The following is a 25,202-nucleotide window of genomic DNA, read 5'->3' as shown; positions in this document are numbered from 1 at the left end:
GGGGTAATTAAAACTGTAGCCAGGCAACTTCATAAGGAAGAAGTTGCCACTAATATATTGCGATATAGCGACAGAGATTTTAGAGCCACATTAAATCTCATCCCATTTAATAAGACTTTCCTGAATCTGTTCTAATGATAGTCAAGAACCCATCCTGGGTTCACACGAACAGTTAGTAGAAGGTGCCCAAGAAAATAGGCTAGCCAATGGAAAACCAAAATAACTTGGGACACTTGCCTTCCCCGGATAGACTGCACTTTGAGGCGTCTCCCGCTAAGTCTAGACCAAAAATTGGAAAGCCAAGTTGGCCATCACATTCAACTTTATTTTCCATTGCTTCCCATAAGCGTGGTGACAGTCCTATTTAGGGAAAGAGGGGAGGGTAGCAAGATACTGCGGCATACAGAAGAAGCCACCCGCTACCTAATGCAGCCCCTGCAGGTGGTATACAGGGTATCCTCCAGAGACCCTTCATGCTTACGATCCAGGTAGGCTTTAGAAGAGTATCTCCACCACAACTCCAATATCAAATGAAGACCCTCTCCAATTCCTTCAGTGGAACTCCACTTCAGATTCTGAAGAACATGGGGAGGGGTATCCAAGACAGGTGTAGTGGAGTCAGGACTTTCCCAAATAGGACTTCCACCACTCCATTTGGTGGCATGACAAGCCACCTCACAACTGCAATATCCAGCAGCGTGTTGTGCCGTCACCTTAAGAGGAACCATCAGCCAAACTCCCCATGTAAGGGGTGAGGTTCACCAACCCAAGAGATGGAAGGGAAGGAAAGTGTACCTCTCCAAACTGAGCCAGAACAGTAGAGTGGAAAACCGCCCCCACGCCCATTGAACTCCATGGCTTGCTCATACAAGACACTTATTTCTCATTATCACATAGAGGTAGTTATTCACCGCCTCTTAGCCAATCGGAATGTTTAGAGTGCAGGCAATAACTACTTGTATTGACTACATTCTGATTATTCGGTCTTCAGAAGCAGACAGGGAAACAACAATGTCATTTCCAGGCAAGATTTTTTTCAACAAGTGTCTCTCCCTCTCTGGGAGGACCTGTTTTTGCTGCAAAATGCTATTCACTGCACAAAAGAGAAAGCTAAAACATAGAAAAAAATGTGTTCCTTCCTTAAAGTGAAACCGTTTAATTTTACATGATACCTAATTCATGCTAATATTAAACCTGTCCCAGTTCAACCAAGTAGCAATTACAAATTTTAACTTATGAAGATAACCATGTTGTTTAAACACTACAAAATAAAACCACATTTATTGTACTCACTCTTAAAGTAATGTTTTATTTCAACATAAAAACTCCAAAACATAGATTACTACTACCACCAGGTGCTAATAGGCGTATAGACCTCAGGAGGCATCATTATCTCTTGGGGTGATAACCCTTCCCCAACTAATGACCCAGTGGCTTTGCAATGGACCATAACATGGTGGCGGGTCATTATACCACGATAATGATCTCAAACCCTATCTATAAAGCTATATGAAAGCCACACAGAAAACGCAAATTCAGGATTCATAAGGCACAGGGATGTAAACATATGGGCAACAACAATTCGAAAATCTTCATGCTTAAGTCATTTTACTGCATAGAAGGCAGAACACCGGGCAGAGAAGGAAAGCAGCTTCTCCACAAACTAATTATTCATGTTTATTGCTAAGTTCCAAGATGGCAGCACCCCTCTTAAAGGCCTCCCATCCGAGTTCTTAGTTGAGGGAGGGCGACATGGGACCTGAGGATTACTTCATCTGGGCTAAAGAACAAGGAGATCAAGACATACAGGGGAGCGTTAAACACCTGGTGGCTGTGAGTGACTCTTTTTTGGTGAGTTCAAGTTACTGAAGTTCTGAACTGTATTTGGTTAGACCAAGGAACCAGACTTGGACCTTACATCCCCATTAATAATATTTTGGTATAGCCCATCCTGACACTGATTCCTGTAGCTTTTCTCACTTAGGGTTTAGTTTGTAACAGTTCTCCCAACCCATATTCCGGGTGTTGCAGCCGAGAGATCGACTGACCACTCAAAACCAAAGTAAAAGGACAATGTGTTTTGTTAGTAATAACAGAACGTGTGGTACTGGCTTTTACTGCACCCACAGGGTTGGGATTCTTAGAGCAAATACAACATGGTGACCTTTTCCTCAGGATTGTTGTCTCAGTCCAGTTCTTCCCCTCTCTCTCCAAAATAGATCCATCTTGTTTGTGAGAAATCTGTAATTGACAGTATATGGGGTTTATAGTTCCCCATATTTCTTCCCTGGCTTTTTGTAGACTTTATTGGCTTGTCAAACGTCATTCGGTTTTCAGTGATTTGTCTGGACTTCTTGGATACCTGACCACCACCCAGGTGCCATGGATATTATGGGAAGTCAGGTGTCATGTTTTTGTAAGCATTAGACTCCAGGAATGTTAGGTTTCTTTCCCCTTCAACATTGGTGGTTGTTTGACTGATGGGCCATCTAGGCCCACAGGCACAACAGAAACCTTTCCAAAACGACATTGCTCTTTTCCAGATGGAGGGTTAGGGGCTCCATCCTGGCGTTTTCCTCTTGCTTTGCTCTCCTCCTCATATTCCTTTACTCTGCTTTTTTCTCCCCCTCAACTCTCTCCTCCTTGAATCTTCTCCCCTCTGCAATGTTTTCTGTACATCACCTTCTCCATGCACCTTCCATGTTCTATTACATGCTCTGTTCTAATCTTTTTTGTTCTCCTCTCCTAAGTCCCTTTCATTTAACCTTTCTCTTTTTCATTACTTTCTTAACCTCCTCCTGTCTCTCTCTGAACCACCTCCTTCATTTTCCTCTTGAGTCATTCTCCTTCTTCTGCTCTATTTATTTCCTTAACCACTGCATCAGTTTTTTCTTACATCTACCCCGATATTTTACACTTGTCACCACCTCCTTCCCATTTCTCCCTCTTATCTCCTTTTCAATGATTTATCTCTTCATTCTCTGCTCTTTTCTCTTCCCTTCCCCTCCGTTCTTCTCTCTCTCCTCCACTACCAATCTGCTCTCCCTCCACTTGCCTCCATCACTCTTCTCTTTCTTCCGCTACACCTCCACTATGCTCTTGCTCCTACTTAATTCATATTTATTTATTGAACATTTGTATGCCGCCTCTACAAAAAAAAGTGCTTCCAGGTGCCAAGGCAAGGGGTGGTGGAGGGGGGCTCGGGGGCAGACGAGAAATTAACAGCAATGGTCCTACTAGACCTTGTGGCATTTCGATCGTGCAAGTGAAGTATCAGGTAGTGGAAGGGAGAGGGCACCTGGGGCTGGGCAGGTGTAAGGGAGGCCCAGGAGGGCAAGTATTCGGGAAAGAAGGGATGGGGGTCAGCTAGTGCGAAGTGACAGGGTGGACCAGACTCAGTAGGCTAGTCGGGGAAGTGTGCCCGAGGGCAAGTGCAGATGGTGAAGGGGAAGAATGGTCTTTGTAGGGCCTGGCCCCAGTAAGACTTATAAGGGATAAAGGCAACCAGACATAAAGGCAAGTGGAACTAGCAGGGGGTGGGGGAGAGGGAAGGAGGAGGCGTAAAGGAAGGTCTTGAGAAGCTTCCGTAACTTAAGGAGATCCAGCTCAAGACAGAGTTATGCAGGGAGGCAATTCCAGAGGGAGGCTCCTGCCGAAGAGAGAGATCTTGCCCCCCCCCCCCCACTCACTGCTTGGAGAAACGTCTGACCTTCAGAGGGTTAGAGCTAGAAGACCGAAGGACTCTAGCAGGGAGGTATGTGGGGAGAGAGTTGGATGTAGCAAGGTCCCAGGAAGCCTTGTGGATGATGCAGAGGGTCTTGAATCTGATCCTTGCAAGCACAGGGAGCCAGTGGAGAGAGTTTAGGGCTGGAGAGATGCAGTCCCTGCCTGGGCTTGAGGCCAAGGATAGGTCTCGCAGTCCTATTCTGCATTAGTTGAAGAGGGCGGAGGGAGAAAATATGGAGGTTAAGGAAGAGGCTGTTACAGTAGTCCAACCTGGAGAGAACCAGGGCTCTGGAGATATTGAGTTTCTGGAGGAAGTTGAGGAAAGGGAAAATGGTGATGGTGGAAACGAGATTTCTTGACGGGGTTAGCGATATGAGGTGAGAAGGAGAGAGAGGAGTTGAAGATGACAACCAGGTTTTATGCCTCAAATGAGGGTGAGGGGAGGGTCTAAGGAGGGCGGCCAGAGAGTAGGAGGGAAGGAGGGGGCAGGAGCCCCAATGAGAAGGATCTCAGTCTTACTGGTATTAAGGCAGAGATCATTAACAGCACACCATGCCTGAATAGCAGTCATACAATGGGGAATTAGAGAGGAAGGAGAGGAGGAAAGCTGAAAGGAGAGCGCAGTGTCGTCAGCATAATATTGGAAATGAGGAGAGAAGGTGGAGATCAGGTGGGCAAGAGGGGCAAAGTAAATGTTGAAAAGCCACGGTGAGAGGATAGAGCCCTGACGGACGCCGCCGGAAGAGAGTGAGATAGAGGGGAGAAACGGGCCCAGTTGCACTTGGGAGGGCCTTTTCCTGAGGAAAGAGGTCAACCAATCCAGTGCCCGGTCTGTAATACCCAGAGTATCACAAAGCTGATTTATGATGGTGAAATGATTGACTGTGTGAAAGGCAGAGGACAGATCGAGGAGGATAAGAATGGAAGGAGAGTTAGAGTCGAGGTTTGAGAGCAAGTCATCACGGATGTTCAGGAGAGCAGTTTCCATGCCTCTGGCTGCTCTGAAGTAGTTGTGGAGTAATCCAATAGATTCAGTGTGATGGATTAGTTGGGAGATGACCAACTTCTCCAAGAGTTCACCCAAGAAGGGGGTAGTCGGGATACAGTGGTAGTTAGCCGAGCTGTAAGGGTCCACAAACTGCTTTTTTTAGGAGAGGGTGCACAAAGGAGTGCTTGAGGGGTGATGGGAAAGGAGCCAGTGGCAAAAGAATGATTGCAGAACTCAGCCAAGGAGAGAGCAAGTGAGGCAATATTGTCCTTGATAGTTCTGGAGGAGCAAGGGAGAACCTGTTTGGAAGAGAGTTTCATAGAGCAGACTGTCTTGGTGACCTCATCCGGAGAGTATGGGGGAAGGAGAGAGAGGGAAGAGAGGGGCCTGGGTCAGGGGAGGAGCAGAGAGGGGAGAAGATGAGAGAGAGAGAGGACAGGATGTCCTGAGTTTTGGTAGTGAAATGGGTGGCCAAGGCCGTGGAGAGGGCCTGGGAAGGAATAGGAGAAGTGGAGACAGAGGTAGGCTTGGCAAGTTCCTTGCAGATTTTGAAGAGTTCAGCCAAGTTTTTAGTGACCCCGGAGATGCAGGCTTGAATATAGGCCCGTTTCTTGGAGTGGGTGGGGAGAGTCTGTATTGCCTTTACAGCAGGCGACAGGCCAGTTTGTCGCAGGATGTGCTAGAAGCCAACCATTTCCGTTCAGCAACTTTGCACTTAAGCTTAAGGGAGGCTAGGTCGGAATCATACCAACTATTGCACTGGGAGGACTGCTTTGTGCGGATCCTCATGGCAGGCGCAAGGATATGGAGAGGTGAAGGTTATCAAGGGAAGAGTCAGTGTGGGAGTCAATAGCAAGAGAGGGGGGGGGATGAAAACGGTGGTAAAAGCAGCTACTGACACTCGCTTCATCAGTCAAATGAGGGAGAAGGAGACTGGCAGTTCAGGCAGAGGCTTAGCTGGGGATGAAGCTCCAGTTGGGAGGGGAGGAGAGCATGGTCAGACCTGTAAAGAGGGGGTAGTGAGAGCATTAGGGAAAGAGAGATCAGCTGTGATGAGCGCATCTAAGGTAAGGCATGCATTCATTTTGAAAAATTGATTAGTCGAAATTGCTAATTTAAAAAATGTTGATTAGCCAGCCATCCTAAATGATTAGCACATTTCTGTGTGTACGTGGCGGCCGCACGAGAATTGTTTGAGGGATTAATCCCAAGACTATATTTCTGCCTATTCTAGCTGATACATGAATCCATCAAATTAATATTCTGCACTGGATCTGTATTAATGTATGGTTGCTCGTGACAGACATAGACACGGGCTGTTTGATAAGGCCGGGAAACATTTACTGATCTCAGATGAGACAGACATCGACTATCAAGTCCACGCAGCCCCAGTTACACACATCGCTCATCCATTATTCATAATCAAGACATCTCAGTCCATCAAGGTGTCATTAAACCAGGGATGGGCCTTGAAAACAACCACGATGTTGAAAAACGTGTTGGCTGTGTATACTATGGGATAAATCCTACACACCAATAGAACTACTCCGCTTGGAATAAGTGCACTTTCATTTCCAGTAAAATCAGATACTATGTTATTTATTTTTATTTATTTTGAGATGTGTATACATCGCTCCTAACCCAAAGGCATCTAGGCGCTGTACTTGTACATAAAAGAGCATAGGAGTTACAGGTTTCGCAGGAGATCTTGATAATAGAATGTACAGGCATTTCAAGGTAAGCACAGATTATCAAACAATCTTCACCTGAAGTTGCACAGTTAATGGAGATGTTGAGCAGGTGTAGATTGTTAAGATGAGTAGGTTGCTGATGGAGGGTTATTTTAGTAGTTCTTGAGTGAAGAGCCACGTTTTCAAGTTTTTGCGGAAGGTCCCGAAGGGGGCTTCTGACCTTAATGCAGCTGGTAGGGAGTGCCAGTGTTTGGCAGCTCCCACTGGGAAGCTGCTGCCTCCTGCTTTCTGGAGCTTGACTCTGGTATTGGAGAGTAAATTGTGTATGCTGAGAGTGTAGGCCTATTTGATTGGTTAGTGGTGAATTTGTCTGCCAGGCATTTTGGGGGCTAACTTATGTAGACATTTGTGTGTCATAGTAAGTGTTTTGAAGAGGATTCGCTCTTGAACTAGTAGCCAGTGGGAGTTACGTCTAATCATGGAAATGTGAGTCTTTTATTTGCGTGAAAAGCAAACCTTAACGCACATTTGTACGAGCGGCCTATGCTGAAAGCACAGCCCAGTGCATAAAGTATAGGTTGTACTGAAATTCCACCTATGCTGTTTTAATAATGTGCGTGATCTTGGACAAATCATTCACTCCCCATGCACTTTAATATCCAAAAACTGGAAGTGATCAATTGTACACTAATCATGATAGCCCTCAGTCTTAAAAGGTTTCTTGTTCCATTACATATGATCCCCAAGGTTATTTGCTACTCGGCCATGGCAATTTAATTTAAATTCCCCCCGTCACTCGCTTGACTATAATTGCTGTTGGAGGAAAAAGTTTTTCCTTTCTAGGGACTAAGAAATTGGCTTACTTAAACTGTTTTTGAGATTTAACAAGGAGTGATGTAGGAAGTCGGAAGAGGCCAATGAAACGTGGCTGTACAATAATGTTAAATAACTGGTGAGAAAAGTGTCATTAAGTTACATGAAATTCCAGGCTCCCTTACCACAATGCTTATTACATTTCTAAAACCCACAAATACTAGAGAAAATGATAGCATAATGCAACAACCACCAGGGCAAGTGGAAAGAGGGTATTCGGCTACATTCACATCCATGTACAATTCAGAATGCATAGCCACTAGAAAAACGGGGGCCTCAAAAATCCCCCAGGCCAGCAAGCTCCCTGCTCTAGTTTTTGCATCTCACATGTGCTTTGATCTTCGAATGCAGTGATGACACATACGATTATGTCTACGCACATCAACCTTTTACACCAACTACAGCGTTGAAGTTGTCCCCATGCACCTATTGCAAATTCACTGAGACGGGCTGCGGAACAACAAGGAAACACGGTTCAGACCGGTGTCACGCACTCCATACTCAAACTTCATTTTCTGTCACCACAGAAATGCAATGTACGCATTAAACACTATGGATGCGGTCAGATATAATGCACAGGAGGTAGAGGGGGCGAAACTATCGGAGTAGTTGGCATGTGTTAAAGAATTGAGGCACTGGGTGAGAAGAAATAAATGGGAAGACAGCAGCCATGGTGAGGCGATAGCTGTGCATACAGGCCCATCTTGTTATACGCCAAATGGTACAGTGGCTCAGGCCCGTCTGCTCTTACTGGATTCGTTTATGAGGCTGGCTGCAAGTTCATGGACAACAGTGTGCTGCTCGGAGGAGGGTGGGGGGCGGGGGTAAGACTGCCCAGACTCTGGGTTCTTGTGCAGAGCTCTACTCCTCTGACATGAGCAGCAACACACATTAGTATTGCCACTGACCCCCCACACATAGTTGGCTGGCAGGGTGCACATAATGCCAGCTGCATTGGGCGGGGGAAATAGTCCCGCGGCCACTAGTTGGCACACAAGCTGAAGGCATAATGTCTTCATTTAAACGTACTTTGATTTGCAGGACACAGCAATGCGTGTTCCTTTGCTGCAGGGATGATCTTCAAAGCAGCAAAGGCGTTGTTGCTTGGAGTGTCCCGACTCCACTAGCAAGGGTCCTGAATGGGACCAAAATAAGCCCCAACAAAAAGTGGCCAATAAATACCAATCATTTGCCACATACCCCTGGATGGTAATATATAATGAGGTTAAAATAGTTACCCAGAATCGCCAACTTTTTTAAAATGGTGAAACCAGTGGTGGAACACATTGGGCATTTTAGGAACTGAACACTATGTACCAGGTGCTGCTGTAAAGCAAGGTACGATTATTTGTAAATGTTCTATTTGGCAAGAACTAAAATAATGCAGTTGTACAGCACTAAGCTGCAAAGTACACAAATTACGATACACCAACCTAACAACTTATACAGAAGAAATCTTTATATGTATAGCTTTACGCTCCCCAACCTGAATTGAAGACTGCACGTACCAGAATGCAATATTATCTGACCCTAAAAAAGCTGCTCTGCGTTGCTCTTCATGGTGTGAAACACATTTTAAGTACTACATAAAAGAAATGCATTCTCCATGTTCTCTTGCAAGTATTCACTGATGAGTGAAGCTATGTGAGATTTTTTTTATATGCAGATGTGCTCTGCTTTAATCACCGAACAGCTCTCACCCCACTGTCTGATTACACCCCTCTACTCCCCCCCCCCCTCAAGACATGTTCAGCATAAAGATGTGTCTTGCCCCAGTGGATCAAAGCAGTACCACTGATTTGGGCCATGATATATTCGGGATGCCTGTATTCCATTGTGGGCAATTAAGATAAACATAACTCACAAACATTATGTAAAATGTTTTCTCCTAACTTTTGGAAGCCACTACCATGGATAACTGGATTCGGTTTCCAGAGCATAAAGTTGCTACTATTCCTCTCCAGCCCAGCATTGTCAAAGCACCACAGACCTCACGGAGTGCACATCTCCACACTAATGTAATGACCAGACCACTAGAGTGCGAAGACTCTGGGCCCCGGCAGGCTCCGAAATTTCGTTTTGAGGCGGGGCCCTGCCGGGGACCACTAATCTCCCCTGGCAGCCCCGGCCACTACACGAAAAGGCATTTTTTTCTACAGCCTGAAGCTCTCGCTCGTGTGCGAGAGCTTCAGGCTTCAGAAAAAATGCCTTTCAGCCATAATGGTGGCGCCGCACCTACGAGGCATCCCTTTAATCCAGTGATGCACGTGGGCCGGCGCCACCATTATGGAGAAAACGTGAGGCCGCTGAAAGCAGAGGCCTTGCTTTCTAAATACTGAAACTCCCCGGATTCGCGTGAGTTTCAGTCTTTAGGAAAACGGCCTCTGCTTCCAGTGGCTCACCCTTTCAGCCTTGATGGTGACGCTGCCCCTCCCCAGCTGGCGAGGGGCAGCGCCACCATTAAGGCTGAATAGGAGAGGCGCTGTCCCCTGCCAGGCAAGCCTATAGAATAGAAATGCAGAGATCAGCACCCTCTCCCCCAAAGGGGAGAGGGTGCTAATCTCTACAAAAGGCTGCCTGGCAGGGGTGCCAGTAGCCCATTGAGCCGGGGCTCGTCAAGGAGGCGTGGCCTAACGGGCCATCAAGGCCCCCCGCTGTTAGGCCACGCCCCCTCGATGAGCCCCGGCTCGATTTGTAGTGCCACTTAAGGCACTGCCTAAAAAGCAAAGAAATCACCTATTTTACAGCCAGTCAGCAGAGAGGGTGCTGCTGCATGCATTTACACACTGGCCAGTCTTGGGCTGAAGAGAAAGTCCACTGGTGTATAAGGTAGACTGGCACAAGTCCACCCTTCCCTCGGGCACACAGACCTCTCTTCCAGCAGAAGCCAGCCCATCTCGGCCGAGCCATTAACGAAAATGCAGGCCACTTGTCATAATGGCAAGGGAGAGCTACGTGGCCAGAGCACCCACCTGTAACTCAGCTACATCAATGAGCAGTAAGAGATTTCAATTGTGCTGCATGCTTGTGTGCGAGCTGTTCATGCTCATAGCACCCGCATAAATGAACATTTAAAAAAGAAAGTGTTCTGGGTGAGCTTTTAAATCGGGCCCACACATGACTGTAAAAGTGGCCCACGCTGAATCGTTTTGGCCTAAAGTCAAATGTCCCTATGGACGAAACTTTCTGCCAGCTATGTCCCCCACCCCCAGCATGACCATGTGCCTCCCTCGCCTTAACAGCTGCATAGATAAGGCGCACGTTAGCTGCAGGGCCATATACATACATTTGTCAGCCTCTGCTTTGATCTGCCCTTACTTACCCGGACGGGACGATGACTGGGAAGCAAATGCAGTTAGTCCGTGAGTCGAGCTGCTGGGCCTCTGCATGCTCGTCTGCCCATGCGCTTTAGATGGCAGCACGTGCGTTGATGCCAAGGCTGAGCACATGAATTGAAACCGTGTTTCAGCTCAGATCGAGAGTCTCTGCCTCCCTGCAGGCAGTGCACACAAAGCTTAGGCTTCAATAGTAATGACTTTAAGAAATTCTCACTCTTGAAAATCATATCGCAGTTAGTGCAACGTGATTAATTTAATAAAACATGAATGAGTGGCATTGTATTGCAATGCAATGCTGCTTATTTTATGCTTTGTAAGGTGTGCCCAGCTGAGTGGGTTGGCCCAGAGGGAAGAATGCTGAGGAAAGAGAGCAGCAGAGGTCGCGGAAGTGTAGAGTGGAAGAATGAGAGAAATCTAGGTGAATGGTGAAGTTTCCAAGGAGGGGAAGCTTAGAGTTAGAGGTCAGAATGGAAGAGGCAAGGTCAGCCCACTCCGAGAGGAAGAGGGAGATCGGCCCAAAGGTTCTGTAGATGGTAGCGAGAGGGAAGGAGAGATGCAAAGCTTACAAACAAGACAGTCTAAGGAAGAGTAGGATTGAGTGGGGATGACAGAGGCAGGGACCCATTCAGGAAAGACGAGAGCCACTCCGCCTCCAGACCGGTTAGTCCTGGGCTTGGATAGGATCTTGTAGCCCTCAGGAAGCAGAGTGTCAAAAGCAGTGACAGAGCTGGCATTCAACCATTTCTCAGTGAGAGCGAGGAAATCGAGGTCAAAGTCTTTAAGGAGGTGACAGATGTCGGAGGAGTGTTTGACAGCAGAGCGAGAATTGAAGGTGGCCAGGTGAAGCAGGTTGCCACCTTTTAAAGTTTTTCCGAGGCGGGGTACAGGGACGAGGTACACCCATTGGTGGGGGTGAAGAGTCCAGGGAGGTGGCAGATGGAGGAGTGGCAGCAGAAGGTAGGAAGTTATTGAGAGAGGGATGGCGCCTGTCAAGGAGGAGGAGGTTGGGCTGAGAGCCCTGAGCCATGATAGTGCCTTTCTGGTTGACATTAATGATGCATCTGGATGATAAATGTGCTAAGAGCACTTCCCATCTGGTTCCACCATTAATGGGCGGGGGGAAAAGGGGAGAGCATAGAGGCCATATGGGGAGTCCATAGGTCAGGAGAGGGGACAGCAAAGAGGATGTCAGTTATAGTCTGCCTGGAGGAAGCATTGACATAGGTGTCAGCAACAGGCAATCCTGGGTTGGGGGTCAGAAGTGCTTTTTCAAATGTTTTCCTTCCAGTCTTCGTGAAAGGTGTAGGAAAGGAGATAGAATAGCAATTGAAGTAGATAGGAGAGCTGTAGGATACCATAGTTGCAGGAGAGGGGCTGTAGAGCAGGAAAGGGGACTGCACAATGCATTCAGAACTCACCAGGCGGCCTAGCAACCAAACAGGCGAAGAAGAGTCAATGCATCAAATGAAACAGTAACTCAAGGGTAAGAGGGAAACGACCTAGGTTAGACAGGAAGTGGGAGAGCATGATCATTACACAAAACATTGTTTTTTGTTTTTTTTCAAGCAACAGGCAGCAGTCAAATAGTTAAAGTAAATTTAAAATGTCAACATGTGAGTTAAAGCCTAGTAGTTTTAACAACATTCAGATTCAAACTCCAAAATACTTCCAACATTGTGCTGAAGCAGTGGGGGCAGAGCATACCAGGCTGCAAGTCGATTTTAAAGCATGAAGCCACATGCAGCAGTTCAAAACAGGAAGCAGAGTTCTAAACCGCCAGATTCGATTTAAAACATACAGCCCTAGGATGTGACATTCTATAAGAAAACAATCAAACCAGGGCAGCAGATTTAAAAACACCCAGATTTGGAATTAACAATACAGACAAAAATGTCCGTGTTTATCCATGTTCAGCAGATTTAAAAACACCCAGATTTGGAATTAACAATACAGGCTAAAAAGACAGCCTTTAACCATGGCCAGCAGATTTCAAGCACCTAGATTTGAATTTAACAATACAGGTGAAAAGTCAGCGTTTAACCATGGGCAGCAGAAATCCAGTGGTCAAGTAGACTGCCAGGATAGAGGTGAACAGCCGCTTAGTAGGAGAACATGTAGGCAGGCAAAGGTAATCAGAAGTAGACCCCCAGTCAGGTGGAAGCATGTGAAGGCACGTGAGAAGTTAGGTAGTGCAGGATGAACGGGCAAGTGAGGACACCCAGGAATCAGATGGGCGAATTCACAGGTTGGAGCAGCAGATACCAGGACCAGGCAGGGATTGTATGAGCAGAGCCGAGGGAGGGATTCAACCTTTACAACTTATCCAGAACAGGACTGCAAGACTTGTCCTTGGCCTCAAGCCCAGGGATCGTATCTCTCCTTCTCTGAAATCTCTTCACTGGCTCCTAGTGGCTGCAAGGATCAAGTTCAAGACCCTCTACATCGTCCACGAGGCTTTCTGGGGCCTGGGACTGCTCTACCTCCAACTTTCTCTTCCAAAACATCTTCCTTCTCGAGCTCACCGCTCATCCACTGCCAACTCTCTGTGGGTCAGACGCTTCTCCAAGCAGAGAGTTGGGGACAGACGTCATCTGCCGGCTCCCAGGCCAGGACTGATGAGAAAGAGATCAGCAAACCGGGTACCCCATGAGGCAGGGATTGCAGGGTATGCCAGCAGCCAGGCTCAGACAGCGGCCATGATGGAGAAGGTCTTGCCTTCCTTTCAAAATGCTGCTCCAAGGTCCACGGAGCAGGGGGGCATGATGTAAGGCCCACACGGCCAGATTCATAGTAGCAATGTGTAGCAGAAATGAATCCATGGGATGCATTTCTGGTTCATTTCTTTTGTAAAATATGTATTAGAAGCCATGCAGGAAACCACAGACAAGAAGAACACTGAGGCATGCATATCTCCATACAATTTCAATCTGTGATCCACGCCCCTCCCCACAAATTACTCCTGTTGAAACCTTTTTTTTTCCATTCGTTTTCTGTACAGCGAGTGGAATATTACCATGAGATCGAGGAGTGCTGGTCTTCTCCAAACAGCACAATACCAGACTCAGTGAAATCAGGCCATTCCAGAAACCCAAGGTCAAAAGCCAATTCTAGGTGAGAATATAAGACACTTACATAATAACAACATAATATTTCAGATACAGCGTCCACATACCTGGTCACCCCAACAGCTACTTTACATTTAGTCAACCAAGGTGGTGCAGCGTAACACAAATAACTGCCAATATGGCTGAATATCTTCTCAAACGAGAAGAAGATAGAGCAGCACTTTTTGCACCCCAAGGCAGTACTGGCAATGCATTTGCAAGCAGAAATACTTCCACAGAAACATTATCTTTCACAGTTCTCAAATTGGAACGTCTCTCGAAGAAAGAGATGAATAAGTATTGGGAGAAAGCATCCCTCGCTAAATTACCTAAAACCGAATAAGATTCCGAGGGGACTCAGCATACATTTTTCCGGATTTCACTAACACAGAGGATCGGGATTTAGCCCAGCAATGGGAGGAAAACCTAACTCTTAGTTCTGAAAAAATGATGCGTCTTCTGATAACACACGCAGAGCGTGAGCATACCAGTGTTATTTTCCAGATTGGCAAAACTGAAATTGACAAAATGCCCGATCCGGCCTCTACTAAAGAAAAGAATTATCAGAAAATGCATACACTTCTCAAAGAAAACCAAGATGACATTAAATTAAGAACATTTTTTAAAAAAAAAGTGTGTGATGACTGGGACTATGAACAAGATCGTGTTTATACATTTCAGCCGAAATATGATGATGACGACATGACGACAAGTTTTCCAGCATGAAGACTCCAACTAGTACACCCGGTACTTCAGACGTAGATTCAGAGGATGAAAACCCCATCTCTCTACAATAGGAGAAGCCAGTACTGCTCCGAAGCCACATTCTGATAGAAGAGGGTATATAGCCGAAATCAAAAGGTACCAGAAAGTGAGTCAATCTAATTATAACACCTCTTATAAACAGGTGCGATTTCAAGCCCCTTTAGGGCATAATATTCCAACAACAAAAACCTCTTCAGAGGAATACGAGGAAGAGGATCAAGGAGCAGGCATAGGACGCAATCAAAGCAAAAGACTAACAGGTTGAGTAGGCACGATTGCACAAATTCAAGCACTATACCATTAAAGTGGTTTCCTTATTCTTCTAATATCTTCTAAAATTGTTTTTTTCATTGATATTTGTCAGTGCATGATTGGTGATCCGTCTCCTTTCTTTTCACTCTCTTGCGCTAGGCAGGAGTAGCCTAGGGTATCACCATCTGCAGCAGACACTTACATAATACTATCAACTAACCTTTCAGATACAGCGCCCACATACCTGGTCACCCCAACAGCTTCTTTACGTAGGTGAGAATATAACTTTGCAGCTGCAGTCAATAAGTTCAATTAAGCATTGTTATTTTCTCAGCCTTGATAGCGTGGGAGCAGCCCCATCAATGTATTTTAATATAATAATGGGAGTGAATGCATTCCTCTAAGTGATTGTGCTGCTGCAGCAGTTTCAAACACTAGTTTCAAATGCATCATTAGTTGCAAAGGTTTCTTTTCCATTCTGCTTGAATACACATTACCCAAGGTGGCTTCCATTTCTCAAAAGTTAAGGCCTAGTTTTTCCAATGAACACATATTGCACAATTGCATTGTATCGACTTGCAATTAAATGTCATTTTCTACATCCTGAATTCATTTTTATTTGCATTTCTCCTCCACAACTGCCAAGCACTAACTCGCCTCTTGCTCTCTGTACTCATGAATCCCACACTTGCCCCTCGCCTCACTTCTCTTTTTTATCAAAGTATTAGGAGGGGTTTCAGAACCAGCACTTAGCTGAAGGAATCTTTCCCTAACCAGGTACATGCATCCATTGTCTCAAAGAGTTCAGTCCACAGATAAGTCATACAGTTCCCCTGCACAGGGTTTGTCCTCAGCCAACAGATAAGTAAAAAGGTAGTTTGAAAGCACACTTTCAGGAGAAAGGGCTTAGAGTTAAAGTGGGGCTACAGTGTTTACCCAGGAATCCTAGGCTAGAACTCCACAACCCATGGCTAGGAAAGAGTAGTGCTATGGAGTGGACACTGCGCTCATCTGATTGTGAGAATCACTTTACTAATTGGATAACTGTGCAACTCTTCCCCAGTTCTCACTGGCCTTTGTTGGGGTTACTGCCAATCTCTGAAAACACTCTTCCCTGTCATTGCCTAAAGTCCAACCCTTCACCAAGCCAGTATAAATATGTGCTCCCGTATTCATCCATTTAGGGCTGTTCTTCATTTTGCCAAATGTTTGGCAAAATTACAAAATATAATGCAGAGCGGCGGTGGTATCACGGTCACTCCACCCAAGACCACATTTTCTAAATTTATCTGTATCTGTGTCTCTAGAATGTCACTTATGTTTTGGAGCAACCTCCTGCCAGAAGTCCTTAACCTCCAGGCACTCCCACACCAAACTTGGAATTATATTGCTCAATGTATATATGTATTTTGTGTGATGTTATATAAGAACTCATTAGCACTTGGCAATGGTTCATCTGGAGCAAGGCTTTTAACGCTACTGCATGAGTGAGAATGCAGGCCATAACCCATTCATTATCTTTGATTTTCCTCCATCCAGCTCCATGGGCCACAAATTTCCTACCTGTGCAGTCTATTAATTTGCATCCCTCTCTGCATGCATTCGGAACATAGTATAGGAGTAACTTAAGGCTGAATCAAGAACCCTGCCCACCAAAGTCTTATTGCATCCCTGATTGGTTGACAGCAAAGTACAAATGCTAATGTCTGAACAATGCCTATAAAAATTTCATCTGGCGTCTTCAGTCTCCCTTTGAAGGCATCCATTCTTCCTAGTTCTTCCCTGTGTCCTGGAGCAAGACTGACACCCTGCCTGTTATCTTTTAGCTGCTCCCATATTGACATCTGCTTCCTATATGTTTTACTCCTTACCACATGTTTTATTGTTATCTTCTATATTCACCTGTAGGGTGACTCTCCTGTCTTTGCACCCCCGCCACCCTGAGCTATGCACCGAAGATGACCTTCCATGAAATGCCTATATAGGGTGGGTGCCTGTACCTCCACCCTTCTCTATACAACAGCTCAATCAGCTTGATGATAAACTCCCCATGCCAATCTTCTGAGTAGACCCTTGAGTTAGACCCATGACATAGTGTAAGGCATTCTCGCCATCCAGGGCCACCACGCCTTCTCTTCCAAGCTTGCACACACTGCCTTGACATTATCCAGCTGCTAAGATACCAGGAAGTCGAGTGTCCCAATATAAACCCTGCCTGCTCTGGGGAGAACAGCTTTTCAATATGTGGTTGAATCCTTTTGGCAATTACTTCGTCCAGTATCTTTGTATCAGTAGTCATTGAGGATAAGGGTATGCAAGACCCTCAATGCATAGGCTTCCAGTTCAGTTTAGAGTGCCCTGCTATACTAGCCTCCTCCATCAAGTCCAGAAGGTGTCCCAGCTCAATCGCTGTTTCATATACCACCACTAGCCTCGAGGCAAACCTATATGCTTGGGATTGGTAGAATTGGAGCCCAAGCCTGTCTAACCCTGCGGTCTTCCCTGCATTTAGTGCCTGTATGGCCATCTTCATCTCATAGAATGGTAGGAAGACAAGACCTACCACCACACAGTCATGTGTAGAACTCTATTACTCAATTCATCCAAGAAAAGATAATTCTCTCTGGTCACTTTTTGTATTAAACGGTTGGCAAACTCTGTTCATTTTTCGGATGAAATTGTAAAGCATATATTAAAGTACTGTAATAAAAACCTGTGATTGGTGCTGCTTTAAATAAAACTGTTTTTATTTCATTCTCCACAGGGTGGGTGCATTGTTTTTCATTACCACCAATCAGTGCTTCAGCAGTGTTTCAGCGATTGAGCTATTTGTTGTGGAAAAGAAGATATTTATGTAAGTTGATGATGTGGAAACAAGTACATGTCTACTTGGTCCTGGTAAAGTTCTCATGCTGGTGTTCATGACGTGTTCTCATGCCTGAAGTAAATGTATGATATTGTCAAAAATATATGCAGATAAGTAGCAAAATTGGTACATAGCATAAATCCATTGTTGTTATAAATTAGACTGTGCATAACTTTCATGCCTTAACTGTTATACTTAAGCAATAATACCACATTCTGTGGGCATTACTACATTGCAATGGACCTTGGCCCAAGTTTAACGCGGGCCAAGGGAGATTGCCACCTGGTAATGGCCCAAGGAGGGATGGGGGGGCATTAGTGTTATTAGAACATTCCCCCCAATTTATTGCATTTATTTTATAGTTTATAGCACAAAACATGGCCATAGAGAGTGTAGCGCTTTCTAAAGTTAAGGGGAAGCCAGAGGCTAGCATCGAGCTAGCGATTTTAACAGTAACGCAGTAGTGTGTGGCATTGTCAGAGTTTCAGTCCTGGGGGAGGAAGCGACGAAAGAGTCATGTCTTCACGATTTTGCGGAACTTTATGATGGAAGGGGCAGTACGAGCATCCAGGGGGAATGAGTTCCAGAGGGATGAGGCATACCAGGAGAAGGATCGCTTTCTGTTCCTTTCCTTACAGGTAAGCGTGGACTCTAACCGTTTGATGGTCGAGCTACGGGAGGTGCAGGAACCTCCTGAGATACAGAGTTTGGCGGCCAGATAATATGGGGTTCTAGTGGAGACCGCTTTGTATGTGATTAAAGAGAATCCTTGCGAGGAGGGGGAGCGGGTGGAGATCAGGTAGGGTGGGAGTGATGTGGTTGAATCTGGGGGCACCCACGATAAGACGGGCTGCCCCGTGGTGGGCAGGTTTGAGAGGGGCCAGGTACATGGCTGGGAGCCTGTTGAGGATGGTATTACCCATGTCAATGTGTGAGATGACCAGTGCCTGGACTACTGTATGGAAGTTAGCAGAGGGATGTGTGGAGATTTGGATCCAGGCGGTTTGGGCTTTCTTGGCCAGATGTTTTTGGAGGGAGAGATCCCTATTGACAATGAAGCCTAAGGATTTGGCTAAATTGGTCAGCTTGGGGGTGAAGCCATCTAGGTTCATGTTGTCGAGCCAGTTTTGGACGATCTGTTGTTCGGAGGCGGGGCCAATAATGACGCACACCATTTTGGTGGTGTTGAGTTTTAGGTAGGTGGATGACTTCCAGGTCTGGATGGTGTCCGAGCAGTAGCGGAGAAGAGAGATAGCTTGAAAGCCAGTAAGCTTAAGTTACAGCTGGGGTAATTTAAGAGGTTTCCCAGGCGCTCAATATAAAGGTTGAAGATAATGGGTGAGAGAATTGAGCGTTTAAACCTGAACTGCCCCATTTGGACGGCTTTTCCGGTGAGGTGCATTCTGGTGACGATGATCGAGATGAGCGTGGGGTGGTCGACTGTGTCGAACACTGCTGAAAGGACGAGGAGGCAAGAGTCACCTCTGTCCGTAAGATGAAGTGCTTCAACTATCACCTGAATTGTGCAGTTTCCATACTAAATTTGGGGCGGAACCCTGATTGGAAGTAGCGGAAGAGGCAGAGTTGGTCATTTTTGGACAGCAATCGTTTGTCTACGGCCTTTCGATGAGTTTCCCTATGAAAGGGAGTCTTGTGATGGGTCTGTAGTTTGCTAGTTTTTCGGTATCGCATAAGGGCTTTTTAACAGGGAGCAAATAAACCCTGTTTTTAGAGTGTCCAGGAACGGGCCTTCAGCGAGAGAGGCATTGACGATATTAAGGAATGTTGAGGGCACGGGTATTTGGTCTTTGCACCTAATGCCTTTTCATCTAATGCATTTGCATCGAAAATAAATGCATCAAATGCATTTTATTGGGTGGTAAAGGGTTAATTTGTATTGTGGTGGGTTTTGAAGGGGTGAACCCCCACCCCCAAAACAAAAATAATAAAAAAATGCATTTGATGCTAATTATTTCGATGCAAATGCTTTAGATGGAAAGGTATTAGATGTAAAGAATTTGATGCAATGACTATAAACCCTTTGCAGCTGTTTGATGATGGAGACTGGGAGGAGATCGTCCGAGTAGGCTGTGGGTTTCAGGGATGCAAGGATGTCAGAGAGGTCCTTAATAGTGAGAGGGGTGAAGTCTGACGAAGGGGGGAGTTCCCGATGCAGGCTACATGGGTGGCTCCTTGGAGGCCTTTGCAGAGTCGATAAAGTCGCTGATTTGGGTAATTTGGTCGAGGAAGAAGCTGTTAATGCTATTGCATTTTCCTGCAAAGCCAGGACCATGGGTTCCGGGGTAGGCCTGGCGCAGTGTATGACAATGTCCAAAGAGGTTTCTGCTCCTGTTAGGGGCACCCTCAATTGCAGTGGCGTAATAAACTCATTTTGCATCAGTAATTAGCTTTTTGCGCTAGGTTCGCAGAGTTTTGAGTCAGGAGGGCGGTGTTAACGCCACCGTTTTGTCACCTGCCTGGGGATGGATGGTCTGGCCTTGATCCGTGTGGTTTTTAGAAGGGCGTGGGTGTTAACCAGGTCAGCGGCGACAAGAGAGAAGGTTCAAGGTGATCCGAAGCATGTCCGGTGGAGGAGGCGGTGGCCAGAGCTGGCTCAAGGAGGTCCACAGCGAAGTGTTTGAAGGAGCGGCGGGTGATCTCAGGGCTTTTAGCCTGTCCCTTATGGGGCTGATCGTAGTGTTGCAGGGTCAGAGGGATTGCCAGATGGTCTGACCAATTGAGTGAAGGCAAGGTCGAGCGTGTGTTATGTGTTGGTTGGAGAGAGGATGCTTTGTTGTTGGAGGTTGTTCAAGTCAACTAGTGCATAGAGTGGGTTGCGTAGGTGTTTAGAGGGTGGTGTCTCCAGGATGTTAAAGTCCCTGAGAATGATGTTGCTGGCGTGTATGATTGATGCTGAGGAAGTGTGGTTGGTGAGGTCCTCTACGAACGACCCGTTCCCTTGGGGCAGAGCGGTATATGAGATGGAATGTGATGGAGGCCTTGTGGGACAGGGGGAATTGACATGACAGGGATCAGAATTATGAGGGGGATGGTGTCGATGGTGGGGATGGCAGGACCATGCAGGGCCAGTCTGACTTATGGATGACAGCGTCCCCGCCACCTGTCTTTCCTTGCCGGTTAGTATGTTGAATACTGTATCCAGGTGGTAGGAGAACATCGAGGATGTGCTGGGAGGAGGGGCTGAAGGATGGTGGCACGGTTACTCTCAGTGATTAATTCAGCGATGTCTGCGGCGTGGGCTACCGCCGACCGGGTGTTTACCAGCATGATGGGCCATGATGTGAGGGTGTTGTTGTGGAAGGCGCAGTACAGTGATGAGGTTGGATATGGTAGCCACTCATGGCTGCCTAGTGCGCATTGGAGCACAGACCTTGAAAATGGTGGGGATAGGATTCAGACGGGCCGAGACACGTGGTAATGTCCATTGGAGGATTTGAGGGGCAGCTTGGTTGATCCTGGGCCCTAACAGGTAGTGTCCTTGTCCTCGTGCCTCCTTAGCCGAGGACGCCTAGGTGAGACCAAGGCTATAGAAGGGCGCCTATGGGACATAGGCTGGAAGGCCTGCTTAAGTAGGAAACAACCTACGAAAAAGAGTGGCAAAACCAGAGGTTTACCAGTGACTGACAGGTGGGAGGAGACCTAATCCCCTTTCCCCAGCTGCAAAGGAGGAGGCTGGAAGGCCTGCTTAGGTTAGAAAAAGAGCTGGGAAAAGATGGACTACACCAGAAGCTTACCAGTGATTGACAGTTGGGAGGAGACCTAAACTCTGTGAATGTTCTGTGTAAAACTAAGAGACTCAAAGGAGAAACATTTGAATGCTTGTTTAGAGGCCTTGTACCAGCAATAAGTGCACTCTGCCAGTGTGTTGCCTTCAGTGGAACGGACAGCATTCCAGTGTTCTAATTGATGTGCGCAGAGTTGGGGAAAAAAGGCTTATTTTTCTAATATCTTAAATTAGGTAGAGTATCAGAGAAGGATTTTGCCACAAGAAAACTGGTTAACGTGGTTAACATTTTAGACTTATATGACATCATTTCATGATCACATCCATTCAGTGCAACTAATCTGTTATGATTCTCTTTTAACTTTGGTTACCCATCTCAGATTTTTTGGAACTTCGCAACAGAACAAACTCAACCTTCTTTTGGTGCACGGTCATTGCAAAGTGATCAATTAACTGATGTTCATTGTACCATATTTCTTACAAATTTAATTTAAAGTTTACATTACAAATTAGCGGCAGATGCACAAACAGGAGTGGTACAGTACAAATGCGTGTTGGGTAGGACACAGAGGGGAGAAGTACATAAACAAATAGCAGGGCTAGGACGCAACTTGGCAGAGGTGGACAAAAAGGGTATTGGGGCAAGATAGCATGATGTGTTGGGCCAGAACAGCAACTTGAATGGGTAGTACCCACACTGAGGGATGCGCCAGGACTGGAAGGGAAGTGGGTCATCAGTTTGCACAAGAGGGGTCGTACAGGAAGGGAGAAGCGGGATAGGACAGTGCAGTTCTCAGCCATGCAGCATATACATAGGCAGGATACAGTTTCCAATGTAGTTTCTCAGATGGCACACACAACCTCTTTAAGACATTTTGAGGGTTTTTGCTTTCTTTTTGGGGCCTTGGCTGTCCCTCTCACTCGTCTTGTCATGACCCTATTCCTTAACACAAGTGTTCATAACCCTCAGTTAGTGCTACCGAATGTTGACCCATACTGTCTAAAGTCTGTCTTAAGTCTGTATTTTCGTAAAGATGGTTCCCTAAAAGCAGGCCATCTAATCTCCTTCAGGGCCTTCCGAACTCTCCCTACTCTAACTAAGGGTTAGTGTGATAATGCGAATTTGGAAGTGTCTTGCACTTAACCGTTTGATTCATGCCAGTTCATGGCAAGAATCTCCATGTATTATACTACTTACAAACGTTCTATAAAAAGTTGTGTGTTAAGGTAAAATCTAGAATTCAGGTGAGTTCTAAAAATCAGTGAGAAATATTAAAAACAAAAAGATTTATGTAAAATATACTGTAACAATTTAAGATGGGCAAGCAACACAATGTACAAAGGTATTTAACTTTTATATAGTTTGCTACAGTTTTAAAGTGCTAGAATGGGTCTCTCATAAACTAGGATGGGACCGCCATTAGGCAGTTTCAGGTTATGAGAAATGGGAGGTTACATTTTACCAGGGTCCCAAGGGAGCTGCAAGGATGGCATCCTTCGACTGGCAACAATCAATGACCTCCTAAGTGTAGATTCAGACCTAGGTTCATTGAACAATGACTTTAGGAGGAAGATTGCAGAGAAGTCTCCCGGAAGGAAGTAGACAGTCACAGTGATGGTGCATGGGAGCACGGTCTACTCGAGAAGCCACAAGCATTGGAGATGGCCACCAGAGATGGATGTGATAGAAGACCACTGAGATGTCGTTTAGTCTGCAAGATCGAGTTGGAGAAGAACGGGGCATGGTGGCTGGGGTTAGTTTAATTTCTGGTCTTCTGAGGTTGCAGTGGAAATCCTGGGCTACAAGGACTACAACCAACTCCTCTGGCTTAAAGAGGCTGAGACAAAAAGCAAAACCTAAGTTGGAGGACCCCAAGATGCGAACCTTAAGCCAGTGGATTGAATGCCTGTTTGGGATCTAAACAGAATATTGCTTCACTAGCTAGTGTTAAACAGAGTTTACAGAGAATGACAATATATTATGAATATTGAATGCCACTTTAACTAAGAGTCGCAACTCCACCCCCCCCCTAGTTTTTAATAAATATCATATTTAAAGATTTGCATTATAATTGGTCATGGTGGCTCTCTCTGCGGGATCCAGGGCTAAGCGATAGTTTGAACAGATATTGCTGCGACTCTGGAATTTTCAAGCAAATTCTCCATCTTGTTGATGCTAGTTTATTTTGGCAGCCCCATTTTAATGGCATTGTTTCTGGCGAGTCACTCTTTACAATCTTTCTTTTTGGTCTTCACCTTGAGATCCACTTTCAGACATGCTACATCTGATTAGATATAGTCTACAAAAGAGCAGGCGATGGTGTTGCCTTCTGCATACCCTCATGATGTATGGTGAGGTTGATGCTGCTAGACTGCCCTTTAGTTGAGACACTACGCACTGCATCTTTGTGTGAGCAGAAATTGAGAAAGTTGGTCCCCTGAGAGTGCTGACATCTGCGCTAACCCCTATACATGGATGTCTGGAATATAACTATAGGTATTTATCACATTGGCAATGTCATCAAGAACAAAGTGCCGATGTGTGGCCAGTGCACTTGGAGCCCTATTTTCAAGGCAATTTGTAGGAATTAAATGAAATCTTTTATGTACATCTATGTAATAATTACAAATAACATTCACAAAAAGACACAGTAATCAATGCATACATCACCAGGAAAAATCAGAAACAGATAAAAAAATACAATAAAACTGAAAAAAGACCTTGACACGATGAAAAGAAAAATACTGCATTAGTACAACTGAAACCTAGTGGTGAAAAAACTGAAGCCTTGTAATCATGTTTGTGGTGTATATGCAATATAAGGAATAAGAGTGTGTGTGTGTACGTGTGTACCCACCCCCATGTTTACATTCGAAATGGGTAAGGGTCAAGTTTAGTTGACCATTTCTATCTGGGCCGAGGTCTAGCAAACCACGGGGCTAGTTGGGGGAGGGAGGGGTGTACTTAGATGTAGGTGAGTGCTTGCCGGTATGACTGTTTTGGTATTGAGATCTCGGTATAGTGGTCTATGCATGTCTACTTACTGCCCTCGTGGTGTTGGACACCCATGTTAGTTTGATGGTGTTGGACACTTGCGTTTAGTTGTGAGGTGTTGGACACCTAGGTTTACTAGTTTATATTGGTATTGGACACCATGTTAGTTAAGTGGTTGCGATACCACTTAGTGCTTCACAAAGTCATTGGACGCCTGTGTGTTCTGGCTGTTGGGCGCCATTTGAGAATTGCTACAGTTGAGGGAGTGTGCAAAGTGACTGGGTCACATTGAGGTTTTTGCCTGCACAGTGGATGTGTGTAGTGATGAATGCTGGGAGGTATATTTAGTGTCCCTGCTGCTGGTGTTAAACAAAATCTTTAAAGTAAGATTTGTGCGCCAGATTCATGTTTGTTTTTCTGCTGCGCATAGTGGATACTGATTTAGAGTGGTCACTTGACAGTACATTTTTGATGGGATGTTTGAGAGATTCGTTTGGTATCCTTTTTCTTAGTTGAAGTGTGTCATCTCTTGTCTTATTTTGTATAATTTGAGGGGTGGCAGGGTTTGGAGTTATGTCCTGCTGTCATTTGGGTGTGTTTTTGTATGGCATGCAAAGATGGTTCTAGGGTTTTGGTCTCTGTGTGGAGTTCTCTAGGTTTTGTAATGAACTCATGGTGGCAACAGGAAAGACAGACACAAGTGATCACTGTACAATGGTGTTTATTAAACTGTATGCAGGTTGGAAAAATGCCTAATCTAAACCTTAATCTATAAAATGGGAGCAAGCCTGTGTGGCGTCTTGTCAAAATAAATAGCCTATACTAAAAAGAAAACTATTGCCAAATCCTTAGAAATCAA

At 45.6% G+C, this 25,202-nt stretch overlaps 1 protein-coding gene across 5 annotated transcripts in view; it reads left to right on the top strand.

The window, feature by feature from the left end:
* The window catches only part of LOC138515801 (broad substrate specificity ATP-binding cassette transporter ABCG2-like), a 647,435-nt gene that overhangs the window by 563,151 nt on the left and 59,082 nt on the right, over positions 1-25,202 (top strand). For all 5 annotated transcript variants that reach the window (XM_069630535.1, XM_069630533.1, XM_069630536.1 and 2 more), the window contains one exon: positions 17,502-17,591. In XM_069630535.1, the coding sequence (XP_069486636.1) occupies positions 17,502-17,591 (90 nt within the window). The remainder of the gene's footprint in view (positions 1-17,501; positions 17,592-25,202) is intronic.

The sequence above is a fragment of the Ambystoma mexicanum genome, chromosome 6q (genome assembly GCF_040938575.1).
Source record: "Ambystoma mexicanum isolate Mex_15411 chromosome 6q, UKY_AmexF1_1, whole genome shotgun sequence".
Classification (NCBI taxonomy): domain Eukaryota; kingdom Metazoa; phylum Chordata; class Amphibia; order Caudata; family Ambystomatidae; genus Ambystoma; species Ambystoma mexicanum.
This window is presented reverse-complemented; position numbering and strand designations above follow the sequence as displayed.